The 25,655-nt window shown below is 44.9% G+C and overlaps 1 protein-coding gene across 1 annotated transcript in view; it reads right to left on the bottom strand.

The window, feature by feature from the left end:
- LOC126176721 (uncharacterized) overlaps window positions 1–25,655 on the bottom strand; it is a 622,696-nt gene that overhangs the window by 171,701 nt on the left and 425,340 nt on the right. Inside the window, exon 3 of the mRNA XM_049923889.1 lies at window positions 16,242–16,368. Coding sequence (XP_049779846.1) covers window positions 16,242–16,368 — 127 coding nt within the window. The remainder of the gene's footprint in view (window positions 1–16,241; window positions 16,369–25,655) is intronic.

The following is a 25,655-nucleotide window of genomic DNA, read 5'->3' as shown; positions in this document are numbered from 1 at the left end:
TCATAGCTAACACTTGGTTCAAGAATCATAAAAGAAGATTGTATACATGCAAGAATCCTGGAGATACTAGAAGGTATCAGATAGATTATATAATGGTAAGACAGAGATTTAGGAACCAGGTTTTAAATTGTAAGACATTTCCAGGGGCAGATGTGGACTCTGACCACAATCTAGTGGTTATGAACTGTAGATTAAAACTGAAGAAACTGCAAAAAGGTGGGAATTTAAGGAGATGGGACCTGGATAAACTGACTAAACCAAAGGTTGTACAGAGTTTCAGGGAGAGCATAAGGGAACAATTGACAGGAATGGGGGAAAGAAATACAGTAGAAGAAGAATGGGTAGCTCTGAGGGATGAAGTAGTGAAGGCAGCAGAGGATCAAGTAGGTAAAAAGACGAGGGCTAGTAGAAATCCTTAGGTAACAGAAGATATACTGAATTTAATTGATGAAAGGAGAAAATATAAAAACGCAGTAAATGAATCAGGCAAAAGGGAATACAAACGTCTCAAAAATGAAATCGACAGGAAGTGGAAAATGGCTAAGCAGCGATGGCTAGAGGACAAATGTAAGGATGTAGAGGCTTATCTCTCTAGGGGTAAGATAGATACAGCCTACAGGAAAATTAAAGAGACCTTTGGAGAAAAGAGTGCCACTTTATCAAGAGCTCAGATGGAAAACCAGTTCTATGCAAAGAAGGGAAAGCAGTAAGGTGCAAGGAGAATATAGAGGTTCTATACAAGGGCGATGTACTTGAGGACAATATTATGGAAATGGAAGAGGATGTAGATGAAGATGAAATGGGAGATACGATACTGCATGAAGAGTTTGACAGAGCACTGAAAGACCTAAGTCGAAACAAGGCCCCAGGAGTAGACAACATTCCATTAGAACTACTGACGGCCTTGGGAGAGCCAGTCCTGACAAAACTCTACCATACGGTGAGCAAGATGTATGAGACAGGCGAAGTACCCTCAGACTTCAAGAAGAATATAATAATTCCAATCCCAAAGAAAGCAGGTGTTGACAGATGGGAAAATTACCGAACTATCAGTTTAATAAGTCACTGCTGCAAAATACTAACGCGAATTCTTTACAGACGAATGGAAAAACTGGTAGAAGCCAACCTCGGCGACGATCAGTTTGGATTCCGTAGAAATGTTGGAACACATGAGGCAATACTGACCCTACGACTTATGTTAGAAAATAGATTAAAGAAAGGCAAACCTACATTTCTAGCATTTCTAGACTTAGAGACTTAGAGAAAGCTTTTGACAATGTTGACTAGAATACTCTCTTTCAAATTCAGAAGGTGGCAGGGGTAAAATACAGGGAGCGAAGGCTTTTTGCAATTTGTACAGAAACCAGATGGCAGTTATAAGAGTCGAGGGACATGAAAGGGAAGTAGTGATTGGGAAGGTAGTGAGACAGGGTTGTAGCCTCTCTCCAATGTTATTCAATCTGTATATTGAGCAAGCAGTAAAGGAAACAAAAGAAAAATTCGGAGTAGGTATTAAAATCCGTGGAGAAGAAATAAAAACATTGAGGTTCGCCGATGACATCGTAATTCTGTCAGAGACAGCAAAGGACTTGGAAGAGCAGTTGAACGGAATGGACAGTGTCTTGAAAGGAGGATATAAGATGAACATCAACAAAAGCAAAACGAGTATAATGGAATGTAGTCGAATTAAGTCGGGTGATGCTGAGAGAATTAGATTAGGAAATGAGGCACTTCAAGTAGTAAAGGAGTTTTGCTATTTGGAGAGCAAAATAACTGATGATGGACGAAGTAGGGAGGATATAAAATGTAGACTGGCAATGGCAAGGAAAGCGTTTCTGAGGAAGAGAAATTTGTTAATATCGAGTATAGATTTAAGAGTCAGGAAGTCGTTTCTGAAAGTATTTGTATGAAGTGTAGCCATGTATGGAAGTGAAACATGGACAATAAATAGTTTGGACAAGAAGAGAATAGAGGATTTCGAAATGTGGTGCTACAGAAGAATGCTGAAGATTAGATGGGTAGATCACGTAACTAATGAGGAGGTATTGAATAGGATTGGGGAGAAGAGAAGTTTGTGGCACAATTTGACTAGAAGAAGCGATCGGTTGGTAGGGCATGTTCTGAGGCATGAAGGGATCACAAATTTAGCATTGGAGGGCAGCGTGGAGGGTAAAAATCGTAGAGGAAGACGAAGAGATGAATACACTAAGCAGATTCAGAAGGATGTAGTTTGCAGTAAGTACTGGGAGATGAAGATGCTTGCACAGGATAGAGTAGTATGGAGAGCTGCATCAAAAAAATGGTTCAAATGGCTCTGAGCACAATGCGACTTAGCTTCTGAGGTCATCAGTCGTCTAGAACTTAGAACTAGTTAAACCTAACTAATCTAAGGACATCACACACATCCATGCCAGAGGCAGGATTCGAACCTGCGACCGTAGCGGTCGCTCGGCTCCAGACTGTAGCGCCCAGAACCGCACGGCCACTCCGGCCGGCAGCTGCATCAAACCAGTCTCAGGACTGAAGACAACAACAACGTCATGTCTAGAAGTGGACACATGGTTTCAGACACATGGAATAGACGGGTGACAAACAGGGTGAGATAGCGAGTCTGAAGGCAACCGAGAACTGTTTGCTTCTCAGCGGCTGACCAAACATACTAGTGAGGACTTTTGTTGACAGTTCGCCAAGGTGACGAGGATCGAGGTCAGAGGCGTCAGTGGTAACCTGCCAATGCACGTAATGCAGGAATTTCTATTGGAAGTTAGAATGATAGTCAAACATTAAGATTATCATATGTCGACGAAAGGTTCCATGGAAATATTCACGATAGATGTTACGTAGAATCACTGTTGAAGGGAATAAAAGCTCAGAGGGGGGTAACTTAAAGGAGAGTAGGGATTCAACGAGTAATCAGAGCAGCTGGAGTGCAGCGACGCTCCTCAGCAGCACCTGACGGAGGAGCAGACGCTTCAGTTACGAGAAGACTCTGGTGGACACATGGCAGCTGCAAGCTAAATAGCAATTTTCAGTGTTCATTAGAACAGCATTGAACAGAGACTATCTGAATCTGTCTTGAAGAATGAACTTAGAGGATTTTCTGTGAACAGCAGGAGTGTTACTGATAGGTACTTGTATGTAGTACTATAGCGTAAGTAGCCCTTGATTGATAGTGAATTATTTCAGAGTTCTGACTATTTATGACTAAGAAGTGGCGTGTAGAGGCAGTGAAAGCACTCGCCTCTGATAAAGGTCTTTCCTGATGATTATGGAAAGTATCTAACATTCTGTTAGGGGGTTTTGGCCTGACACCTCAAGAAACAAATGTTTTGGTTAGAATAAAAAATGAATTGAGCAAAAGTGGTTCAAATGGCTCTGAGCACTATGGGACTTAACTTCTGAGGTCATCAGTCACCTAGAACTTAGAACTACTTAAACCTAACTAACCTAAGGACATCACACACATCCATGCCCGAGGCAGGATTCGAACCTGCGACAGCAGCGGTCGCGCGGTTCCAGACTGTAGCGCCTACAACCGCTCGGCCACCCCGCCCGGCCGAGCAAACGTCATAACTTGTTACTTCAGAAGATCAGTCCTGCCAGGTCCACGAGAATTACCAACCTGTTGTAACCCAACACCCGTCCCAACCAAGAAGAGGTGCTCCCTCTCATGTCCGTTATGAAGGTTGACAAACAAGCTAACTAAACCCATATTGTCGTTAACGTCCTGACTGCGCCACGCAGATAATACCGAAGCCAAAAGAACAAAAAAAAGTTTGGTGTAGAGATACTGTGCGGGGACGCGACAAATGTTAAAGATGATCTAGGTCGCCGAAAGCAGGACGTATGAGTCCCGTGCGAATGTGGGATGTCTTACGCTGGGCAGACTATCAGAACAGTCGAGTTGGAGGTAGGGCAGAAACGACACACCCGACTAAAACAAGGATGCAAATCAGCTGCCGCCAAACACTGCCTCGAGTGTAATGTTGAAATGAAAAACTTCGGTACACTTATGGGCGGGACCCAAGCGTTACCGTTGAGTTGTTGCTCTTCCCAGACAGCAGCCCATTCGAGCAACCCAGTTGCGAGTTTCCCTGATAATTGCTCGTACTTTAGGTACTTGGGCATGGCTCTGTTTAAAAAGAATACTTCGATGTGGTCATACGGTCGAGTCGCGCACGTCTGCTTTCATGTCCCGCAGCTAATTCGCTGCAAATAATAACCTGCAGCTGTGATTCTGCAGACAAAGAGTCTATGCACTGGCTGGAACTTCTAATTAATAAAATTCACAGAAAAACAAAATAAAAGTGAAATGATTAATTAACAAGAGGGATACTGTTCTCACTTCTTTAATTGATGTAGATGACAAAAATTAGCCGGTCGTGGTGGCCGAGCGGTTCTAGGCGCTACAGTCTGGAACCGCGCGAAAATTACGGTCGCAGGTTCGAATCCTGCCTCGGGCATGGATGTGTGTGATGTCCTTAGGTTAGTTAGGTTTACGTAGTTCTAAGTTCTAGGGGACTGATGACCTCAGAAGTTAAGTCCCATAGTGCTCAGAGCCATTTGAACCATTTTTTGAACAAAAATTATGTTGAATAAATTTTATTCAATAAAGGACATCTCCAAAAAACGAGAAGTGGCCGTACGATGTACAGTTAAAATTTAGAAAGAAAATACCCTTATCAAAAGCAGTAAAGTTACGTTGAGAGCGTTTCTAGAATCGTACCAACATCCTCAAACTAGATAGTAATGAAAGACTCGTGAAAAGTAAGTCCATTTCTCGATCACAATACGCGAAAACTTACCCAGCTCAAAATAGTTCAGACTTCAGCGAGATTATTCACAAATTAACACACGCGATACAAAGAATAGTGAGTTGTACTCTGCCTATTCTCAGCTCTGTAAATCAAGCGGCAAAAGTTAGTCCTACTCTGGGGCACATTCAGACCTCTCCAAATATAAAGCCCCTTCAAAAGTTGGATATTGTGGCCGCCATTCACCACCATGAAACAATAACCTAGGAAGGTCTGCCTCCTCGAAGGACTCGCGTAGAAGTGTCAAGAATCGCTGCCTTGAGCTTTTCACTCAAAAGCCCGGGTCTCCACTTAACTCCCATAGTGGTCCGCTACCATCAGCTCTTTCATTGGCTGAAGGCCATCCCCACCGAAAATAAGCTCGACAGACAGGATTTGATTCATGTTGACCGCTTCCCGGACTAAACTAATATATTACAACAATATACACTCCTGGAAATTGAAATAAGAACACCGTGAATTCATTGTCCCAGGAAGGGGAAACTTTATTGACACATTCCTGGGGTCAGATACATCACATGATCACACTGACAGAACCACAGGTACATAGACACAGGCAACAGAGCATGCACAATGTCGGCACTAGTACAGTGTATATCCACCTTTCGCAGCAATGCAGGCTGCTATTCTCCCATGGAGACGATCGTAGAGATGCTGGATGTAGTCCTTTGGAACGGCTTGCCATGCCATTTCCACCTGGCGCCTCAGTTGGACCAGCGTTCGTGCTGGACGTGCAGACCGCGTGAGACGACGCTTCATCCAGTCCCAAACATGCTCAATGGGGGACAGATCCGGAGATCTTGCTGGCCAGGGTAGTTGACTTACACCTTCTAGAGCACGTTGGGTGGCACGGGATACATGCGGACGTGCATTGTCCTGTTGGAACAGCAAGTTCCCTTGCCGGTCTAGGAATGGTAGAACGATGGGTTCGATGACGGTTTGGATGTACCGTGCACTATTCAGTGTCCCCTCGACGATCACCAGTGGTGTACGGCCAGTGTAGGAGATCGCTCCCCACACCATGATGCCGGGTGTTGGCCCTGTGTGCCTCGGTCGTATGCAGTCCTGATTGTGGCGCTCACCTGCACGGCGCCAAACACGCATACGACCATCTTTGGCACCAAGGCAGAAGCGACTCTCATCGCTGAAGACGACACGTCTCCATTCGTCCCTCCATTCACGCCTGTCGCGACACCACTGGAGGCGGGCTGCACGATGTTGGGGCGTGAGCGGAAGACGGCCTAACGGTGTGCGGGACCGTAGCCCAGCTTCATGGAGACGGTTGCGAATGGTCCTCGCCGATACCCCAGGAGCAACAGTGTCCCTAATTTGCTGGGAAGTGGCGGTGCGGTCCCCTACGGAACTGCGTAGGATCCTACGGTCTTGGCGTGCATCCGTGCGTCGCTGCGGTCCGGTCCCAGGTCGACGGGCACGTGCACCTTCCGCCGACCACTGGCGACAACATCGATGTACTGTGGAGACCTCACGCCCCACGTGTTGAGCAATTCGGCGGTACGTCCACCCGGCCTCCCGCATGCCCACTATACGCCCTCGCTCAAAGTCCGTCAACTGCACATACGGTTCACGTCCACGCTGTCGCGGCATGCTACCAGTGTTAAAGACTGCGATGGAGCTCCGTATGCCACGGCAAACTGGCTGACACTGACGGCGGCGGTGCACAAATGCTGCGCAGCTAGCGCCATTCGACGGCCAACACCGCGGTTCCTGGTGTGTCCGCTGTGCCGTGCGTGTGATCATTGCTTGTACAGCCCTCTCGCAGTGTCCGGAGCAAGTATGGTGGGTCTGACACACCGGTGTCAATGTGTTCTATTTTCCATTTCCAGGAGTGTATAAGTAAAGTAATACCATAAACATTCCGTTACACTGAGATTATTCACAAATACTTGTACATAAAAGTTTTTTCATTAATAAATAAGCCAGAATTCTTGCATAAGAGCGCTTACGTTAGATAACAATCAGACAGACGCTAAAAATTGCTTAAACAATTATTTATGCCTACTTGACAAAAGCTTCTTGTGGCACTTTTTCAATTGTGGAGTCCGCTACCGCAGGCCACTGACAATTTTTAAATTAGTACAGTTTTTTTAATAGAAGTTGCAGTCAGCATTTAAATAAAGTTACTGGAAAAACAGTAAACAGTAAACTGTTCATTAAATAAAAACACAAGTATAACAGTGCGCGAGGTACTGATGTTCGGTGAGGTACTGATGTTCCGTGGAGAATACGATGTTGTGACAAACATTTGCAGAATAAAAAAGATGTACATTAATAAATAAAATAGATGCAGATAAGTAGCTTTCAGGGATGACAGCTACAGTGCAATAGTATCGTCTCAGATTTCGTTTGTTGAAATCGGTTGAAGCGATTAAAAGTTGTTAATTCACAGGTTCCTTTGTGAAACTGATTATTCGCTATGAGATATTAACTTCAATAGTTTTAAAGATATTGAGACGTTGCTGTGTCATTGAATGCACCTCAGTTTTCTGAGATCGCAAATGTATTCAAAAATGGGTCAAATGGCTCTGAGCACTATGGGACTTAACATCTATGGTCATCAGTCCCCTAGAACTTAGAACTACTTAAACCTAACTAACCTAAGGACATCACACAACACCCAGCCATCACGAGGCAGAGAAAATCCCTAACCCCGCCGGGAATCGAACCCGGGAACCCGGGCGCGGGAAGCGAGAACGCTACCGCACGACCACGAGCTACGGGCCGCAAATGTATTCAATTTGCATTTTAATATTTGATGTGGGCTATTGTCGAATCACAAAGACCTGTAACTTGTCTGACACTCCGCCATTTGCTGGAGCATATTCTGCGCAAAAGCAATACGAGCAGCAAGTGTCCGAATTCCCAGCTCTGGGATTGACACGTGTCAGGCGATGCGCTGTCTGTCTCTACCCTGGGCCCGCTAGCGTTCCACAATGCATCAAATTCACCTTATCTACCTCTACATCTCTGCCCTACCTACCGAGGGTTCATCGAACCATCTTCACAATTCTCTATTATTGCAATCTCGCATAGCGCGCGGAAAGAATGAACATCTATATCATTCCGTACCAGCTCTGATTTCCGTTATTTTATTGTGGTGCTCGTTTCTCCCCATGTAGGTTGGTGTCAACAAAATATTTTCGCATACGGAGGAGAAAGTTGGTGATTGTAATTTCGTGGGAAGGTTCCGTTGCAACAAAAAACGCCTGTGTTTTAATGATGTTCACCCCAAACCCTGTATCATTTTAGTAACACTCTCTATCAAATTTCGCTATAATACAAAACGTGATGCCCTTCTTTGAACTTTCTTGACGTACTCCGTCAATCCTGTCTGACAAGGATCCCACACGGCGCAGCAGTATTCTAAAAGAGGACGGACAAGCGCAGTGGAGGCAGTCTCCTTAGTCCATCTGTTACATTTTCTAAATGTCCTGCCAATAAAACGCAGTCTTTGGTTAGCCTTCCCCACAACATTTTCTATGTGTTCCTTCCAATTTAAGTTGTTCGTAATTGTAATTCCTAAGTATTTAGATGAATTTACAGCCTATAGATTTGACTGATTTATCGTGTAACCGAAGTTTAACGGATTCCTTTTATCAGTCATGTGGATGACCTCACACTTTTCGTTATTTAGGGTCAAGTGGCAATCTTCGCACCATTCAGGTATCTTTTCTAAATCGCTTTGCAATTTCTTTTGATCTTCTAATGACTTTATTAGTAGATAAACGACAGCGTCATCTTCAAATAACGTAAGACGGCTACTCAGATTGTCTCCCAAATCGTTTATATAGATAAGGAACAGCAAAGGGCCTACAACACTGCCTTGGGGAACGCCTGAAATCACTTCTGTTTTACTTGATGACTTTACGGCAATCACTACGAACTGTGACCTCTATGACAGGAAATCACAAAAATGGTTCAAATGGCTCTGAGCACTATGGGACTCAACATCTTAGGTCATAAGTCCCCTAGAACTTAGAACTACTTAAACCTAACTAACCTAAGGACATCACACACACCCATGCCCGAGGCAGGATTCGAACCTGCGACCGTAGCAGTCCCGCGGTTCCGGACAGGAAGTCACAAATACAGTCACATGACTGAGACGATATTCCATCAGCACGCAATTTCACAACAAACTGCTTGTGTGATACAGTGTCAAAAGCCTTCTGGAAATCCAGAAATACCGAATCAGTCTGAAATACCTCGTCAATAGCACGCAACGTTTCATGCGAATAAAGAGCTAGTCGTGTTTCACAAGAACGATGTTTCCTAAAACCATGTTGACTGTGTGTCAATAGACCGTTTTCTTCGAAGTAATTCATAATGTTCGAACAGAATATGTGTTCCAAAATCTCATAGAAATTCTAGGCGGGCTGTTAGCTCGCCTAGGTACGCATAATGTTAAACGGCGTAGACGCTACGTTTCTGGGGCAGCTTACTTAAGGAGCCTGTCTCGGAGAACCTAATAAAGCAGGACAGAGATATCAATTTAAACAATGCTTGGGGAACGGCGTTCAGTTTATTCACATGTCGCCGGCTGCCTCAACCACCAGGGCCGGGAAACGCTGAGAGGATGTGCGTTTCGCGGAATAACACTGCTGGCTCTGAACTCGACTATAAATAAGGGCTCGACGCAAACAATATTTCAGAGTCTGGTTGGAGTCCAGCAGCCAGTACGCATAATAACACAGATTACAGCGTCTGCATATAGGGCTGATTCTGTCGTCTACATACACATCAACATCAACATCTACATAGATACTCTTCAAGTCACCGCACGGTGCGCAGTGGAGGGTATCCTGTTCCACTACTAGTCACTTCTTTTCCTGTTCCATTCGCAAACACAGCGAGGGAAAAATGACTATCTACGTGCTTCCGTATGAGACCTAATTTTTGGTAACTTACGTTCGAGGTCCTTACGCGCAATGTATCTTGGAGGCAACAGAATCGTCCGGCAGTCACCGTCAGATGTCGATTCTCTAAATTTTCTCAATAATGTTTTTCGGAAAGAACTTCTCCTCCCTTGCAGGGGTTCCTATTTGAGTTCCCGAAGCATCTCCGTAACACTTACGTCTTCTTCGAATCTACCGGAAAAAAATCTGGCAGCCTGCTTCTGAATTCCTTCGATGTCCTCCTTCAATCCGACCTGGTACGGATCCCAAACACTCGAGCAGCACTCAAGAACAGGTCGTACCAGCGTCCTACATCCGGCCTCCTTTACAGGTGAACCACTGTTTCCTAAAATTCTCCCAATAACCCGAAGTCTACCATTCGCCTTCCATACCACAGTTCTCACACGCTCGTTCCATTTCACATCGCTTTGCCACGTTACGCCCAGATATTTAAACGACTTGACTGTGTCGAACAGGACACTATCAATTACACTAGTAATTACAGGTTTGATCTTCCTACTCATCCGCATCAACTTGACTTTTTCCACATTTAGAGCCAGGTGCCATTCATCACACCGACTGGAAATTTTGTCTAAGTCGCCTTCTATCTTCCTACAGCCACTCAACTTCGATGCCTTACTGGACACTACGGCGTAATCAGCAAACAATCCCAGACTGGTGCCTATGCTGTCCGCCAAATCATTTATATATACAGAGAACAAGAAACAAGATCGGTCGTATCACACTTCCCTGGCCCCTCCTGACGATACTTCTGTCTCTGACGAGCACTAGCCGTCGAGGACAACATACTGGGTTCTTTACTTAAGAAGTCTTCGAACCAATCACATATCTGTGTACTTTTTCGATACGTTCGTACCTTCCTCAACAACCTACTATAGGGCACCGTGCCAAATGCTTTCCAGAGATCTAGAAACATGGAATCTGCCTGTTGCCCTTCATCCATTGTCCTTCATCCATAGTTCGCGGTGTATCCTGAATGAAAACGGCAAGCTGAGTTTCGCACGAGCGATGCTTTATGAAACTTCGCTGATTCGTGGACATAAGCTTCTCAGTCTCAAAAAGTATTAGGTTAAATGGAATCAATTAGACGTCTGAACACCCGAAAACACACGGTAAGAGGCATTTGAAACATTTCGTGTATGTGATAAGCTGGTACGTTGTTAATGTCTGCTTGCCATGCTTGATGTACAATAGAGCTGAAGAAAATGGAACCTGATGTACGGATAAGGCGTTTGTGGACCACTGCCGATATAACAAACACTATCAGATCACACAGTGAAAGCTTTCACTACCGGATGTCGTAGTTGCTGATGAATCTTCCGGGCTGCATCGCTGTGGTCCGAGAAAGTTTTCGGTTAGTTATGTTTTGTCCAGACTGCGCTGGACATCTTCGGAATTGCTCCAAGCGACACAGAGTCTTGCCGGCTGTCAGGAACGGAGGAGTTCCTTCGAGCACGGCTATACAGCCCAGAAGACTCGTCACCAACTACCAGATCACTTGTATGGGAACACCTATTAGTGGACATTAATGTCAGGTGTGTCAAGGCTTCGCCTTGAACTCAGCTGGGTACACTTTCAGTGAGGCGTCTGAATGTCCGTGGAGGAATGGCAGCCCATTCCTCCTCAGCAGCCGAAACGAGAGAACGTAGTGACGTGTCTCTGGGGCGAAGCCGACATTCTGACTAGTCAGGACTCTGGGCAGACGTCCACTGTGCACTGACGTCGCTCTTTACGCCACCTGGAGCCACTCTTTACATTGACTACAGAAACCTGTGGCTTGTGACAACCCTCGACTATTGCACTCCGTTGTTTTTAACTCCTTATGCACGGTCATTGTGGTAGCTAAACAGCTGATAGCAGTTTGGAATTCATGGGTGATTCCTTCCGCTAATTTCATGCTACTTTTTGCAGCCGCCTGTCCGTGTGTACGTGACGTCTGCCCGTTGTTGGTTTGGCTGCGGCTCCACTTCATAATCACATCACCGACAGTCGACTAGGGCAGCTTTAGAAGGGTTTATGTGTGCCTTATGGGTCTGTTAGTCAGGCGACATCCAGCGAGTAGTCAGCGTTCGAAGCCACGGAACTCTGTTGACCGACCCATTCTGCTCTTGCTGCGTCTCTACTGACAATACCCGCTGCCTGAATGAGATTTTCACTCTGCAGCGGAATGTGCGCTGATATGAAACTTCCTGGCAGATTAAAACTGTGTGCCGGACCGAGACTCGAACTCGGGACTTTTGCCTTCGCGGGCAAGTGCTCTACCAACTGAGCTACCCAAGCACGACTCACGTCATGTCCTCACAGCTTTACTTCTCCCAGTACCTCGTCTCCTACCTTCCAAACTTAACAGAAGCTCTCCTGCGAACCTTGCAGAACTAGCACTCCTTAAAGAAAGGATATTGCGGAGACATGGCTTAGCCACAGCCTGGGGGATGTTTCCAGAATGCTCGCGAAAGGCAAAGGTCCCGAGTTCGAGTCTCGGTCCGGCACACGGTTTCAATCTGCCAAGAAGTTTAATACCCGCTGCCTCATTTCATACTCGCAGGTCCGCTTCTCGTGACACCTAGTGGTCAATTTCGCTTTACACGGCGGTTTCCCGGCACTTTCGATCAGAAGGAAGCGAGCGTTCGTCAGACACAAGGGTATCGTCAGGAATTCCGCAGGGAAGAGTGATAGGATCGCTGGTGTTCTCTAAACACATAAATGATTTGGGGGACTGGGATGGGATGTGGGTGGGGAGGGGGGTTGGGGGGGGGGGGCAGCAGTCTGCGATTGTTTTCCAATGATGCCATGGTGCACGGTAAGGTGTTAATGTTGAGTGACTGTGAGAAGATAAAAGACCACAAAATCAGACAAAATTTTCATTTGGTTTGATGAATAGTACCCCTCCAAATTCTATAAGTCCCTCCAGATCCTCGAGCGTCATGCACTCTGCCTCGCCTTCTGTATATGCCTCCTGTTCTGCACGTGGAGCCTCTATGACCTCATTCCTTTCCCCCATCTGCTGCTATTCCTCGAACATATCCGCATACTCTACACCTCCCACAACCTTGATCCCACCCATCCACTGGTTGCTCCTCTCCTCTCCAAACCCCGCCCTCTGCCGTGCCTTCACTGTTATGTCCCCCCTACCCTCCATGTCTCCACCCTTCAACTCCTTTCCCAAGTTGGTTTCCGTCGACTCCCCCCCCCCCCCCCGGATGATGTCCTCTCTCCCTCCATTTATCACTCCTATCAACTCTGATCCTCACCTCCTGCTCCCTTCCTCTGTCCTTTTCCTGGGCTCCCTCTCTGCCCACCCTTCCATCCTGTTTTTCTTCCCCCCTCTCTGCCACACTTATTTCCCCTGAGTCGTTTTGCATTTCGCTTCTCTGCCTTTCCCTATCCCCTCTCGCGTCTGCCCTGCCCTCCCCCCCCCCCCCCCCCGCTTGTTATGAGTACTATCCCGCCAACGGTCCTCCCCCTTTCGTTTTTCCTCTCCTCGCCCCTTTTTTCCCACTCATCTGTCCAGCCCCCCCCCCCCCCCCCTCCCCCTGCGCCCACAACCTGCCTTTGGCTGTGGTGTGTCATCTTCGTGCCGACTTTTTAGTGAAGTGTTTCCTGTGATTGTTAAGTGTTGTGCACCTTCTCCAAAGTGTTGCGAACGGACATCATATTGTAGCTGGGTGTGATTTTTATGTCTCTTGCGAACAGAAACCAGACTGTCGCCATGTTTTTTAATTGTCTGTCTACTATTTTACCTGTCTGCTTCCTGTGTATTTTATTAACATTTCCCACCCTTTGTTTTATGTTTCAACTTTCCACAATTTTCCCCCGTTTTACAATTTAAGTCACCATTTCATCGCCTGCTTTTATTATTTCTTATCTTCTTGTGTTTGAAAAATACTGTAGGCTGAAGAACAGCGTACTAAGCTGCTGCCAGCCCGTCCCCTTCGGGAGGAATCGAAATTCAATAAAGGCAAAAAAAGGGATGAACAGTACCTAGCCCTAAATGCCAGATGACCGTAAGTGTGGAAAAATATAAGTTGATGTGGATAAGTGGAAGATAAAACCTGTAATGTTCGGATACAGTATTAAGTCCTGCTTGACACAATCAAGTTGTTTAAATACATGAGCGTAACGTTGCAAAACGATATGAGGTGGAATGTTCATTTGAAAACTGTCATAGCGAAGGCGAATGGACGACTTCGGTTTATTGAGAGAATTTTAGGAAGGAATGGTTTACCTGTAAAGGAGATTGCATATAGGACGCTGGTGCGACCTGTTCTTGAGTACTGATCGAGTGTTTGGGATCCATACCAGGTTGGATTGAAGAAAGACATTGAAGCAATTCGTAGGCAGGCTGGTAGGTTTGTTACAGGTAGGTTCGAACAACACATAAGTGTTACGGAGATGCTTTGGGAACTGAGATGGAAATCTCTGGAGGGAAAGTGACATTGTTTTCAAGTAACACTATAGACATAATTTAGAGAACCGGCATTTGATGCTGACAACCAAACAATTCTAGTGCCGCCAACATACATTGCGGATAAGGACCATGAAGATAAAATACGAGAAATTAGGGCTTATAAAGAGGCGCACAGACAGTGTCGTTTTTCCCTCGCTCTATTTTTGTGAGTGGAACAGGAGGGGAAATGAGAAGTAGGGGAACAGGGTACCCTCCCCCATGCACCTTACGGTGACTTGCGGAGTATCCATGTAGATGTAGATTCCATATCCCTGCAATGAATATATTTTAGGTCATTATTTTTGTACACACTAGTCCTGAGGTAACGGAAGAAAAGCATTTCAAACCTACATACAACACTAGATACGAAGATAAGTAATTAATTAAATGCTTCCTGACTGACAGACGATCACGTCGTACGGCACAAAGGCACGCTCTCGCCAGATCCACACTGAGGAGCCGAAGACACTGGCGCACTTCCCTAATATCGTGTAGAGTACCCGCGAGCACGCAGAAGTGACGTAACGCGACGTGGCATGGACTCGACTAATGTCTGATGTAGTACTGGAGGGAATTGACACCATGAATCCTGCAGTGCTGTCCGTAAATCAGTAAGAGTACGACGGGTTGGAGATCTCTTCTGAACAGCACATTGTGAGGCATCCCAGATATGATCAATAACGTCCATCTCCGGGGACTTCGGTGGCCAGCGGAAGTGTTTAGAGTGTTTCTGGAGCCACTCTGTACTGATTCTGGAAGTGTGGAGTGTCGCATTGCCCTGCTGGAATTGCCCAAGTCCGTCGGAATACACAATGGACACGAATGGATGCAGGTGATCAGACAGGATGCTTACGTACGTTTCCCCTGCCAGTGTCGTATCTAGACGTATCAGGGGTGCCATATCACCCCAAATGCACACGCACCACACCTTTACAGAGCCTCCACCAGCTTGAACGGTCACCTGCTGATATGCAGGGTCCATGGATTCATGAGGTTGTCTCCATACCCGTACACGTCCGTCCGCTCGATACACTTGAAATGAGACTCGTCCGACGAGGCAACATGTTTCCAGTCATCAACAATCCAATGTCGGAGTTGACGGGCCCAGGTGAGACGTAAAACTTTGTGTCGTGCAGTCATCAAGGGTATACGAGTGGGCCTTCGGCTCCGAAAGCCCACATCGATGATGTTTCGCTGAATGTTTCGCACTCTGACACTCGTTGATGGCCCAGTATTGAAATCTGCAGCAATTTGCGGAAGGGTTGAACTCCTGTCACGTTGAACGATTCTCTCCAGTCGTCGTTGGTTCCGTTCTTGCAGGATTTTTTTCTGGCCGTTGTGATGTCGGAGATTTGATGTTTTAACGGATTTATGATATTCACGGTACACTCCTGAAACAGGAAAAAAACGACATTTTGTCTATGGAGTGCGTGATTGATTCTCTTGTAAATTTTTTTTGTTTATTTATATACACAATCACATGTTTATGACACAGTCGTAACCGGTTTTGGCCATACAATGACTGTCTTCAGATGCTGCCTCCACCAGCATACACTGAACACAGGTTCATTGGTTGACAACACCTTTAGCATCTAAAGATGGTCATTGTATGGGCGAAACCAGTTATGACTGTGTCATAAACATGTTATTGTGTCTATAAATAAACAAAAAAATTTTACTCGTGAAACTGTCGTACGGGAAAATTCCCACCTCATCGCTACCTCGGAGGTGCTGTGTCCCATCGCTCGTGCGACGACTATGACACCACGTTCAGACTACCTTAGATCTCGATAACCTGCCATTGTAGCAGCAGTAACCGATCTAACAACTGCGCCAGACATTTGTTATCTTATAGAGGCGCTGCCAACCGCAGCGCCGTATTATGCTTGCTTACGTATCTCTGTATTTGAATACGCTTGCCTATATCAGTTTCTTTTGAGCTTCACTGTAGATAAACGAAGCTGGCTTGTCGCGGGCAGTACGCACAGTTCGACCACCTCGCGAGTTGTTCCAGATAGCGAAGCGCGAGCAGCGGGGGGTACTCACCGGAGAAGTTGATGGTGGCGTCGTAGGCGCTCATGATGACGGAGGCGCCCGTCGTCTCGACGCCCAGCTCCCGCAGCTCGTCGCCGAACAGCAGCCCGAAGGACGGCTCGATGGAGCGTGTCGCCAGCTGCGGGCATAGAACACAAAAAAATGGAATTCGAATCGAGAACAGCTGCCAACATGAGTAACGTAGAAGTAAATATCCTCGGAGTAGTGAAGCAACTCAAATCACTTAATAAAAGCAAGTCTTCTGGTCCAGTCTGTATACCAGTTAGATACAACCGTTCGCTCGACGAAAGATCCGTACCCAAAGACTGGAAAGTTGCACAGGTCACAATAATATTCAAAAAAGGTAGTAGGAGTAACCCATTAAATTACAGGCCCATATCAAAAATGGTTCAAATGGCTCTGAGCACTATGGGACTTAACTTCTGAGGTCATCAGTTCCCTAGAACTTAGAAAAACCTAACTAACCTAAGGGCGTCACACACATCCATGCCCGAGGCAGGATTCGAACATGCGACCGTAGCGGTCTCGCGGTTCCACACCGTAGCGCCTAGAACCGCTCGGCCATTCCAGCCGGCACAGGCCCATATCGTTAACGTCGATATGCAGCAGGATCCCATGAACCATGGACCTTCCCGCTGGTGGGGAGGCCTGCGTGCCTCAACGATACAGATGGCCGTACCGTAGGTGCAACCACAACGGAGGGGTATCTGTTGAGAGGCCAGACAAACGTGTGGTTCCTGAAGAGGGGCACCAGCCTTTTTAGTAGTTGCAGGGGCAACATTCTGGATGATTGACTGATCTGCCTTGTAACAATAACCAAAACGGCCTTGCTGTGCTGGTACTGCGAACGGCTGAAAGCAAGGGGAAACTACAGCCCTAATTTTTCCCGAGGGCATGCAGCTTTACTGTATGGTTAAATGATGATGGCGTCCTCTTGGGTAAAATATTCCGGAGGTAAAATAGTCCCCCATTCGGATCTCCGGGCGGGGACTACTCAAAAGTACGTTGTTATCAGGAGAAAGAAAACTGGCGTTCTACGGATCGGAGCGTGGAATGTCAGATCCCTTAATCGGGCAGGTAGGTTAGAAAATTTAAAAAGGGAAATGGATAGGTTAAAGTTAGATAAAGTAGGAATCAGTGAAGTTCGGTGGAAGGAGAAACAAGACTTTTGGTCAGGTGAATATAGGGTTATAAATACAAAATCAAATAGGGGTAATGCATGAATAGGTATAATAATGAACAAAAAAATAGAATGCGGGTAAGCTACTACAAACAGCATAGTGAACGCATTATTGTGGACAAGGTAGACACGAAGCCCATACCTACTACAGTGGTACAAGTTTATATGCCAACTGGCTCTGCAGATGATGAAGAAATTGATGAAATGCATGATGAAATAAAAGAAATTATTCAGATAGTGAAGGGAGACGAAAATTTAATAGTCATGGGTGACTGGAATTCGAATGTAGGAAAAGGGAGAGAAGGAAACATAGTAGGTGAATATGGATTGGAGGTAAGAAATGAAAGAGGAAGCCGTCTGTTAGAATTTTGCACAGAGCATAACTTAATCATAGCTAACACTTGGTTCAAGAATCATAAAAGAAGATTGTATACATGCAAGAATCCTGGAGATACTAGAAGGTATCAGATAGATTATATAATGGTAAGACAGAGATTTAGGAACCAGGTTTTAATTTGTAAGACATTTCCAAGGGCAGATGTGGACTCTGACCACAATCTATTGCTTATGAACTGCAGATTAAAATGGAAGAAACAGCAAAAAGGTGGGAATTTAAGGAGATGGGACCGGGATAAACTGACTAAACCAGAGGTTGTACAGAGTTTCAGGGAGAGCATAAGGGTACAATTGACGGCAGTGGGGGAAAGAAGTACAGTAAAGGAAGAATGGGTAGCTCTGAGGGATGAAGTAGTGAAGGCAGCAGAGTATGAAGTAGGTAAAAAGATGAGGGCTAGTTGAAATCCTTGGGTAACAGAAGAAATATTGAATTTAATTGATGAAAGGAGGAAACATAAAAACGCAGTAAATGGAGCAGACAAAAAGGAATACAAAAGTCTCAAAAATGAGATCGACGGGAAGTGGAAAATGGCTAAGCAGGGATGGATAGAGGACAAATGTAAGGATGTAGAGGCTTATCTCTCTAGGGGTGAGATAGATACTGCCTACAGGAAAATTAAAGAGACCTTTGAAGAAAAGAGAACCACTTGTATGAATATCAAGAGCTCAGATGGAAACCCAGTCCTAACCAAAGAAGGGAAAGCAGAAAGGTGCAAGGAGTATATAGAGGGTCTATACAAGGGCGATGTACTTGAGGACAATATTATGGAAATGGAAGAGGATGTAGATGAAGATGAAGTGGGAGATACAATACTGCGTGAAGAGGTTGACAGAGCACTGAAAGACCTGAGCCGAAACAAGGCCCCGGGAGTAGACAACATTGAATTAGAACTACTGACGGCCTTGGGAGAGCCAGTCCTGACAAAACTCTACCATCTGGTGAGCAAGATGTATGAGACAGGCGAAGTACCCTCAGATTTCAAGAAGAATATAATAATTCCAATCCCAAAGAAAGCAGGTGTTGACAAATGTGTAATTACCGAACTATCAGTTTAATAAGTCACAGCTGCAAAATACTAACTCGAATTCTTTACAGACGAATGGAAAAACTGGTAGAAGCCGACGTCGGGGAAGATCAGTTTGGATTCCGTAGAAATGTTGGGAAACGTGAGGAAATACTGACTCTACGACTTATGTCAGAAAATAGATTAAGGAAAGGCAAACCTACATTTCTAGCATTTGTAGACTTAGAAAAAGCTTTTGACACTGTTGACTTGGAATACTCTCTTTCAGGTTCTATAGGTGGCAGGGGTAAAATACAGGGAGCGAAAGGCTATTTACAATTTGTACAGAAACCAGATGGCAGTTATAAGAGTCGAGGGACATGAAAGGGAAGCAGTGGTTGTGAAGGGAGTGAGACAGGGTTGTAACCTGTCTCCGATGTTATTCATTCTGTATATTGAGCAAGTAGTAAAGGAAACAAAAGAAAAATTCGGAGTAGGTATTAAAATCCATGGAGAAGAAATAAAAACTTTGAGGTTCGCCGATGACATTGTAATTCTGTGAGAGAAAGCAAAAGAGTTGAGCAGTTGAACGGAATGGACAGTGTCTTGAAAGGAGGGTATAAGATGAACATCAACAAAAGCAAAACGAGGATAATGGAATGTAGTCGAATTAAGTCGGGTGATTCTGAGGGAATTAGATTAGGAAATGAGACACTTAAAGTAGTAAAGGAGTTTTGCTATTTGCGGAGCAAAATAACTGATGATGGTCGAATTAGAGAAGATATAAAATGTGGACTGGCAATGGCAAGGAAAGCGTTTCTGAAGAAGAGAATTTTGTTAATATCGAGTATAGATTTAAGAGTCAGAAAGTCATTTCTGAAAGTATTTGTATGAAGTGTAGCCATGTATGGAAGTGAAACATGGACAATAAATAGTTTGGACAGGAAGAGAATAGAAGCTTTCGAAATGAGGTGCTACAGAAGAATGCTGAAGATTCGATGGGTAGATCACATAACTAATGAGGAGATATTGAATAGAATTGGGGAGAGGAGGAGTTTGTGGCACAACTTTACGAGAAGAAGGGACCGGTTGGTAGGACATGTTCTGAGACATCAAGGGATCACAAATTTAGCATTGGAGGGCAGCGTGGAGGGTAAATCACATAGACGGAGACCAAGAGATGAATACACTAAGCAGATTCAGAAGGATGTAGGTTGCAGTAGGTACTGGGAGATGAAGAAACTTGCACAGGATAGGGTAGCATGGAGAGCTGCATCAAACCAGTCTCTGGACTGAAGACCACATCAACAACAACAACAACATTGTGTTCGAATATTATGAATTACCTCGTAGGTAACGGTCTGTTGACACACAGTCAACATGGGTTTAGAAAACATCGTTCCTGTGAAACACAACTAGCTCTTTATTCACATGAAGTGCTCAGTGCTATTGACAAGGAATTTCAGATCGTTTCCATATTCCTGGATTTGCGGAAGGCTTTTGGCACTGTACCACATAAGCGCTTCGTAGTAAAATTGCGTGCTTATGGAACATCGTCTTAGTTATGAGACTGGATCTGTGATTTCCTATCAGAGAGGACACAGTTCGTTGGAACTGACGGAAACTCATCGAGTAAAACGGAAGGGATTTCTGGCGTTCCCCAAGGTAGTGTTATAGGCCTTTTGCTGTTCCTTATCTATATAGATGATTTTGGATTCAATCTGAGCAGCCGTCTTCGGTTGTTTGCAGATGATGCTGTCGTTTATCGACTAATAAAGTCATAAGATCAAAACAAACTGCAAAACGATTTAGAAAAAATATCTGAATGGTGCGAAAAGTGTCAGTTGACCGTAAATAACGGAAAGTGTGAGGTCATCGACATGAGTGCTAACAGGAACTCGTTAAACTTCAGTTACACGATAAATCAGTCTACTGTAAAAGCCATAAATTCAACTAAATACCTAGGTACTACAATTACTAACAACTTGAATTGGAAAGAACACATAGAAAATGTTGTGGGGAAGGCTAACCAAAGACTGCGTTTTATTGGCTGGACACTTAGAAAATGTAACAGATGTACTAAGCAGACTGCCTCCACTACGGTCAGTCTAATGTAAAAGCCATAAATTCAACTAAATACCTAGGTACTACAATTACTAACAACTTGAATTGGAAAGAACACATAGAAAATGTTGTGGGGAAGGCTAACCAAAGACTGCGTTTTATTGGCTGGACACTTAGAAAATGTAACAGATGTACTAAGCAGACTGCCTCCACTACGCTTGTCCGTCCTCTTTTAGAATACTGCTGCGCCGTGTGGGATCCTTGTCAGACAGGATTGACGGAGTACGTCGAGAAAGTTCAAAGAAAGACAGCACGCTTTGTATTATCGGGAAATACGGGAGAGAGTGACACAGGAATGATGAAGGATTTGGGCTGGAAATAATTAAAAGAAAGGCGTTTTTCGTTGCGACGGAATATTCTCACGAAATACCAATCACCAACTTTCTCCTCCGAATGCGAAAATATTTTGTTGACACCGACCTACATAGGGCGAACGATCACCACGATAAAATAAGGGAAATCAGAACTCGTATGGAAAGATATAGGTGTTCATTCTTTCCCCGCGCTATACGAGATTGAAATAATAGAGAATTGTGAAGGTGGTTCGATGAACCCTCTGCCAGGCACTTAAATGTGATTCGTAGAGTATCCATGTAGATGTAGATGTAGATCTGCCGTCAGGATCGCTCACCGCTTCAACTGCGACATCTGCAGTCCGCAGCACAATCAAAGTGAGGTATTTTTGAAACCCTGTGATTATCTCCGACTCTGACGCAGAGTTTTGAAATGTGGCTCGGAGGTGGCTACAGCCTTCCTGTCTAATTATGCAAAAGCGTAACGCCCTGCGATGTCCCTCTCGGGTTCGGCGAGGCTTCAAACAGCAGGGTGTCGGTAAGTGCGAGAAAAAGCCGCAACTCAGAAATTTATGTGAGGTGTAAGGTGGTTTAATTATGTCACATTGACACCAATTTTCATTACAATTCTCCCTACAGTGGACATGTCGCACGATGCCAAGGTCCTCACACCCCCTCTTATCGCATTCTACCCATTCGTTCACGCCTCTCCGATGGAAGCCTGAACCGCGCGATGCGCTGCGTCGAAATCACCCGTCGGTTTTCTTAAGGGTGGCCGAGGAAAACATTTCAGACTCACCTTCGCTTAGAATCAACACGAAAAGACCTCAGTAGGCGGCATAAAGGACACCAATGAAACCACCCCTTCACTTGAGACGCTCAGTTTCACGTATTTCGTGCTCAAAACCAACAGTCTGCAGAACGATGTACAATAATACAGCCTTCTTAACAAAGTTTGTCACAGTTGACTACTCCCGATCGACCGGACCCCCTATTCGGTGGCGCTGCAAAACCATTGAATTTGATCTCACTCCTTTGGAGTGTAGTGTGACTGCGAGCTTCGCTCTGGTGTACAGGATGGAATCACTTGCTACTGTTCAAAACCATTCGATGAAATTTCAACCTGATCAGAACCAAAATGGTGTTTATGCTTTTTCATCCCTCCTTTTTCGCACCCTTCTGTTATGTCTGCACGTGTCAGGTTGAGGGGTGGGGGTGAGCTGGGGAGGGAGGATGCTGCGTTGAAGCACACGTAAGTAAAACGACAAATGGTACCTCTAACATCCCTTTTCCGGCAACACTAACGGCGCAACCTGGGCAACTTTGCCGGGCGCTTTAAAAATGTTCCTGTGCGGAGACAGCCACCCTCCAGTCCCAAACCACCAACAAGATAGGCAACCCTTTCGACATCCCTGTGGTGTGGAGTGCAGCCAGCAGGCACAAGTCTGAAGTGGGTTGCGTTTCATGCAAGTGGATAGGGCTCAGTGAATGACTATCTCCGTACAGGGACATTTTTAAAGTGCCCAGCGAAGATGCTCGAGTGCCACGACGGATGTTGCCGAACTGGGCATCTTAGAGCGACCTTTTGCCATTTCATTCAAATGCGTGTCAATGTCGCATCACCTCCCCCTGTCTCTTTTCTCTCCCCCCCCCCCTTCCCTCTCATGCGCACAGGGCAAAGAAGGGCATGAAAAAGAATCGATTCGATGAAAAAGCATAAACATCTTTTCTGCTTTAGGTCACATTCAAATTTAATCGAATGCTTTTCAACAGTCCCTGGAGGTTCCGCCCAGTACACCAGAGAAAGAACTGCGGTCACGCCACACTGCAAGAGGCTGAGATCACGCACAAGGGGTTGCAGAACGCGATCTCTGTAGGGAAGGGCTGAATCGCTCGAGGGGCATCAGCAGAGGAAAATTTGTCAAGAACATCGAGCTGCTGCTCATCGCATTGCGAACCACCGTTTTCGCGCTCGAAATGTGTGGGAAGAAACGACCCAAGTGAAGGTGTGTTTTGATTCACGCCCTTTATGCCACTCCCTGTGGCCCTTTTGTGACAATTCTGAGTGGCGATGTGTCCGAAACACTTTCCTCGGCGACCCATAAGAATGCCGCGTGTTTTCAACGCTTGGCGTAACGTTCTGACCTCCATCACAGAGGTGTCAAAATAAGGTGTGAAATTTAGGCGAGAGGGGCTGTGACGACCTTCCCATCGCATGACAGGTCGATGGTGGCATTTTTCAGAATAGTGGTAAAATTTGTTGCCTATGTGACATCATTAACCCACCTTATACCTCACAAGAACTTCTGAACAGCGACCTTTTTCTTGCATGTATCCGAGGGTAACGTCGCAGGGCGCCAGGTTTTTTGCACAATTACACAGGACAGCTGTGGGCAGCTTTGAGCTAAATTTCAAACTTTTGCGTCACAATGGGATACAGTTACGGGACTTCGAAAAATTGACCCTTCAATTGTGTTGCGCAGGTTATTTACTAAGTGAATTAAATTCACTGAAGTGAAATAACGGGGTCCAAAGGAGATAAGTGCCATTAAATTTAATGGTGCAAGAGGGAACCAGTACTGTGCCCTGTGTAACGGGACATCCTCTAACATTACTTTTCCTCAACAGTAGTTGGCTACACCAGCTTTATTTTTCGAATTTTGAATAGGTCAGTATTTTCTCAGCTGCTTTTCTGAAAACTTTCACATAATTTTATACACAGTGTGTTATATTTCATACTAAACTTTATGAAAAGGAATTACTTTATAAAATACTTTAGTTTCGATGTTTTAGTCGAGAAGCACTAGTTCTGAATGTACAGTTAAGATTATTCTTCTTAGAAACATTTGAAATTACGAATTATTGCCACACTTAAAATTTCTATTATTAATTACGCAATCCTGTACTGTTTACTATGTTGCTTTCTGGATTCATTTATGAAATAATAATCGAAATTAATAATATAATGGAACTAGTAGAAATTCATTTGTTCATAAAAATTGTAAACCCTTTGGAATAGTGTTATTTCCGCAGAGTGTGAGAGCCGTAAGATGCCTCTGATGTGATCGGACGTATTTTTGTATTTTTGTGCGAACAATGTAATTTGGGCCTTGTTAACGTGAAAAATCAAAAGAGCATATGATATACTAAAATGTATGAAAATGTATTTACGTAAAAATAAAAATTCTGCAACAACATTCTTCAAATTTATTTAGTCCAGTCTATTCGAGAGGACCTATAATGTGAGATTATCAGCTTCAAGAATCAGACCCCTTGACAAGAAGAACTGGAGTAAACTCATGATGACAAGCTAAGTAAACTAGAAAGTTTATTATAATCTACGCTCCTCACATATCTTCATCAAGTACTTTGCTTATTAATGTGGACAGTAGTTGGAAGTAGGAAGGAGGGGTAGATTACAATTGGTAACTATTGAACAGGCAGTGTGAGCAATATATTGCGATAAATATAAATTTGTGGCATAAACATGTAGTTTAGAGATAAGACAAAAAAAATTCAAATGAAGTTTTATAAAGTAACACTGCACCCTCCACTACTCTACGAATAGATATGTCTTACCTCTGGATACTATCGAACTAACTCTCGATATACCCTGCCTGAGTGGAGCCGTGTGTCTGCCTCTATCCGCATTTGGCGGATGAATGCTCGCTTGGGTGCTATTTGCGTGACGTAACACGGGAGCATAATATGCCGGTGTTGTGTGCGTCTGGCCATACAGCTGTGTTACTCCTCTCTCTGTATGGCTGTGTACTGTATTCACCAAGCAGACACGGTACTAATCATATGCATATCCAAGCTTGTAGCGAACTGCATGCAAATTTGGCGTTTGTAGCACGCTGCCTTCATGGTGTTGCAATTTTGATGGACGGCGATGTAGCAGATGGCTGTAATTAAACTGAGGGTGTTCCGAGTGCTGTAGTGCGGGCTGTATACACCTTAGGACGCTGAAACATCGTGGGTGCGGTCATTAATCGGTGTGATCGTGGATTATGTTGAAAAAATAGTAGTTCCACTTTCTGCGACAATGTGAAAATAACGCGCTGTAAGCAGTCAGAATTGAAATGTTTCCCGTTCTGACGTCAGTATGCTGTTTGTCGCTTGGCGAGGCATGTTGATTTCTTTTGTGAGGTGACTGCTGGTGTAAAGGTTTAAGAAGTGGCTTATAAGTCGCTTGTTGGCCCGATTCTTGAGTATTGTTCATCAGTTTTGGATCCCTACCAGGTAGGACTGATGGAGAAGATCCAAAGAAGAGCGGCGCGTTCGTCACGGGATCGTTTGGCTGGCGAGGGAGTGTTACGAAGATGCTAAATACACTCCTGGAAATGGAAAAAAGAACACATTGACACCGGTGTGTCAGACCCACCATACTTGCTCCGGACACTGCGAG

Source organism: Schistocerca cancellata, chromosome 3, assembly GCF_023864275.1.
Source record: "Schistocerca cancellata isolate TAMUIC-IGC-003103 chromosome 3, iqSchCanc2.1, whole genome shotgun sequence".
Taxonomy (NCBI): Eukaryota; Metazoa; Arthropoda; class Insecta; order Orthoptera; family Acrididae; genus Schistocerca; species Schistocerca cancellata.
This window is presented reverse-complemented; position numbering and strand designations above follow the sequence as displayed.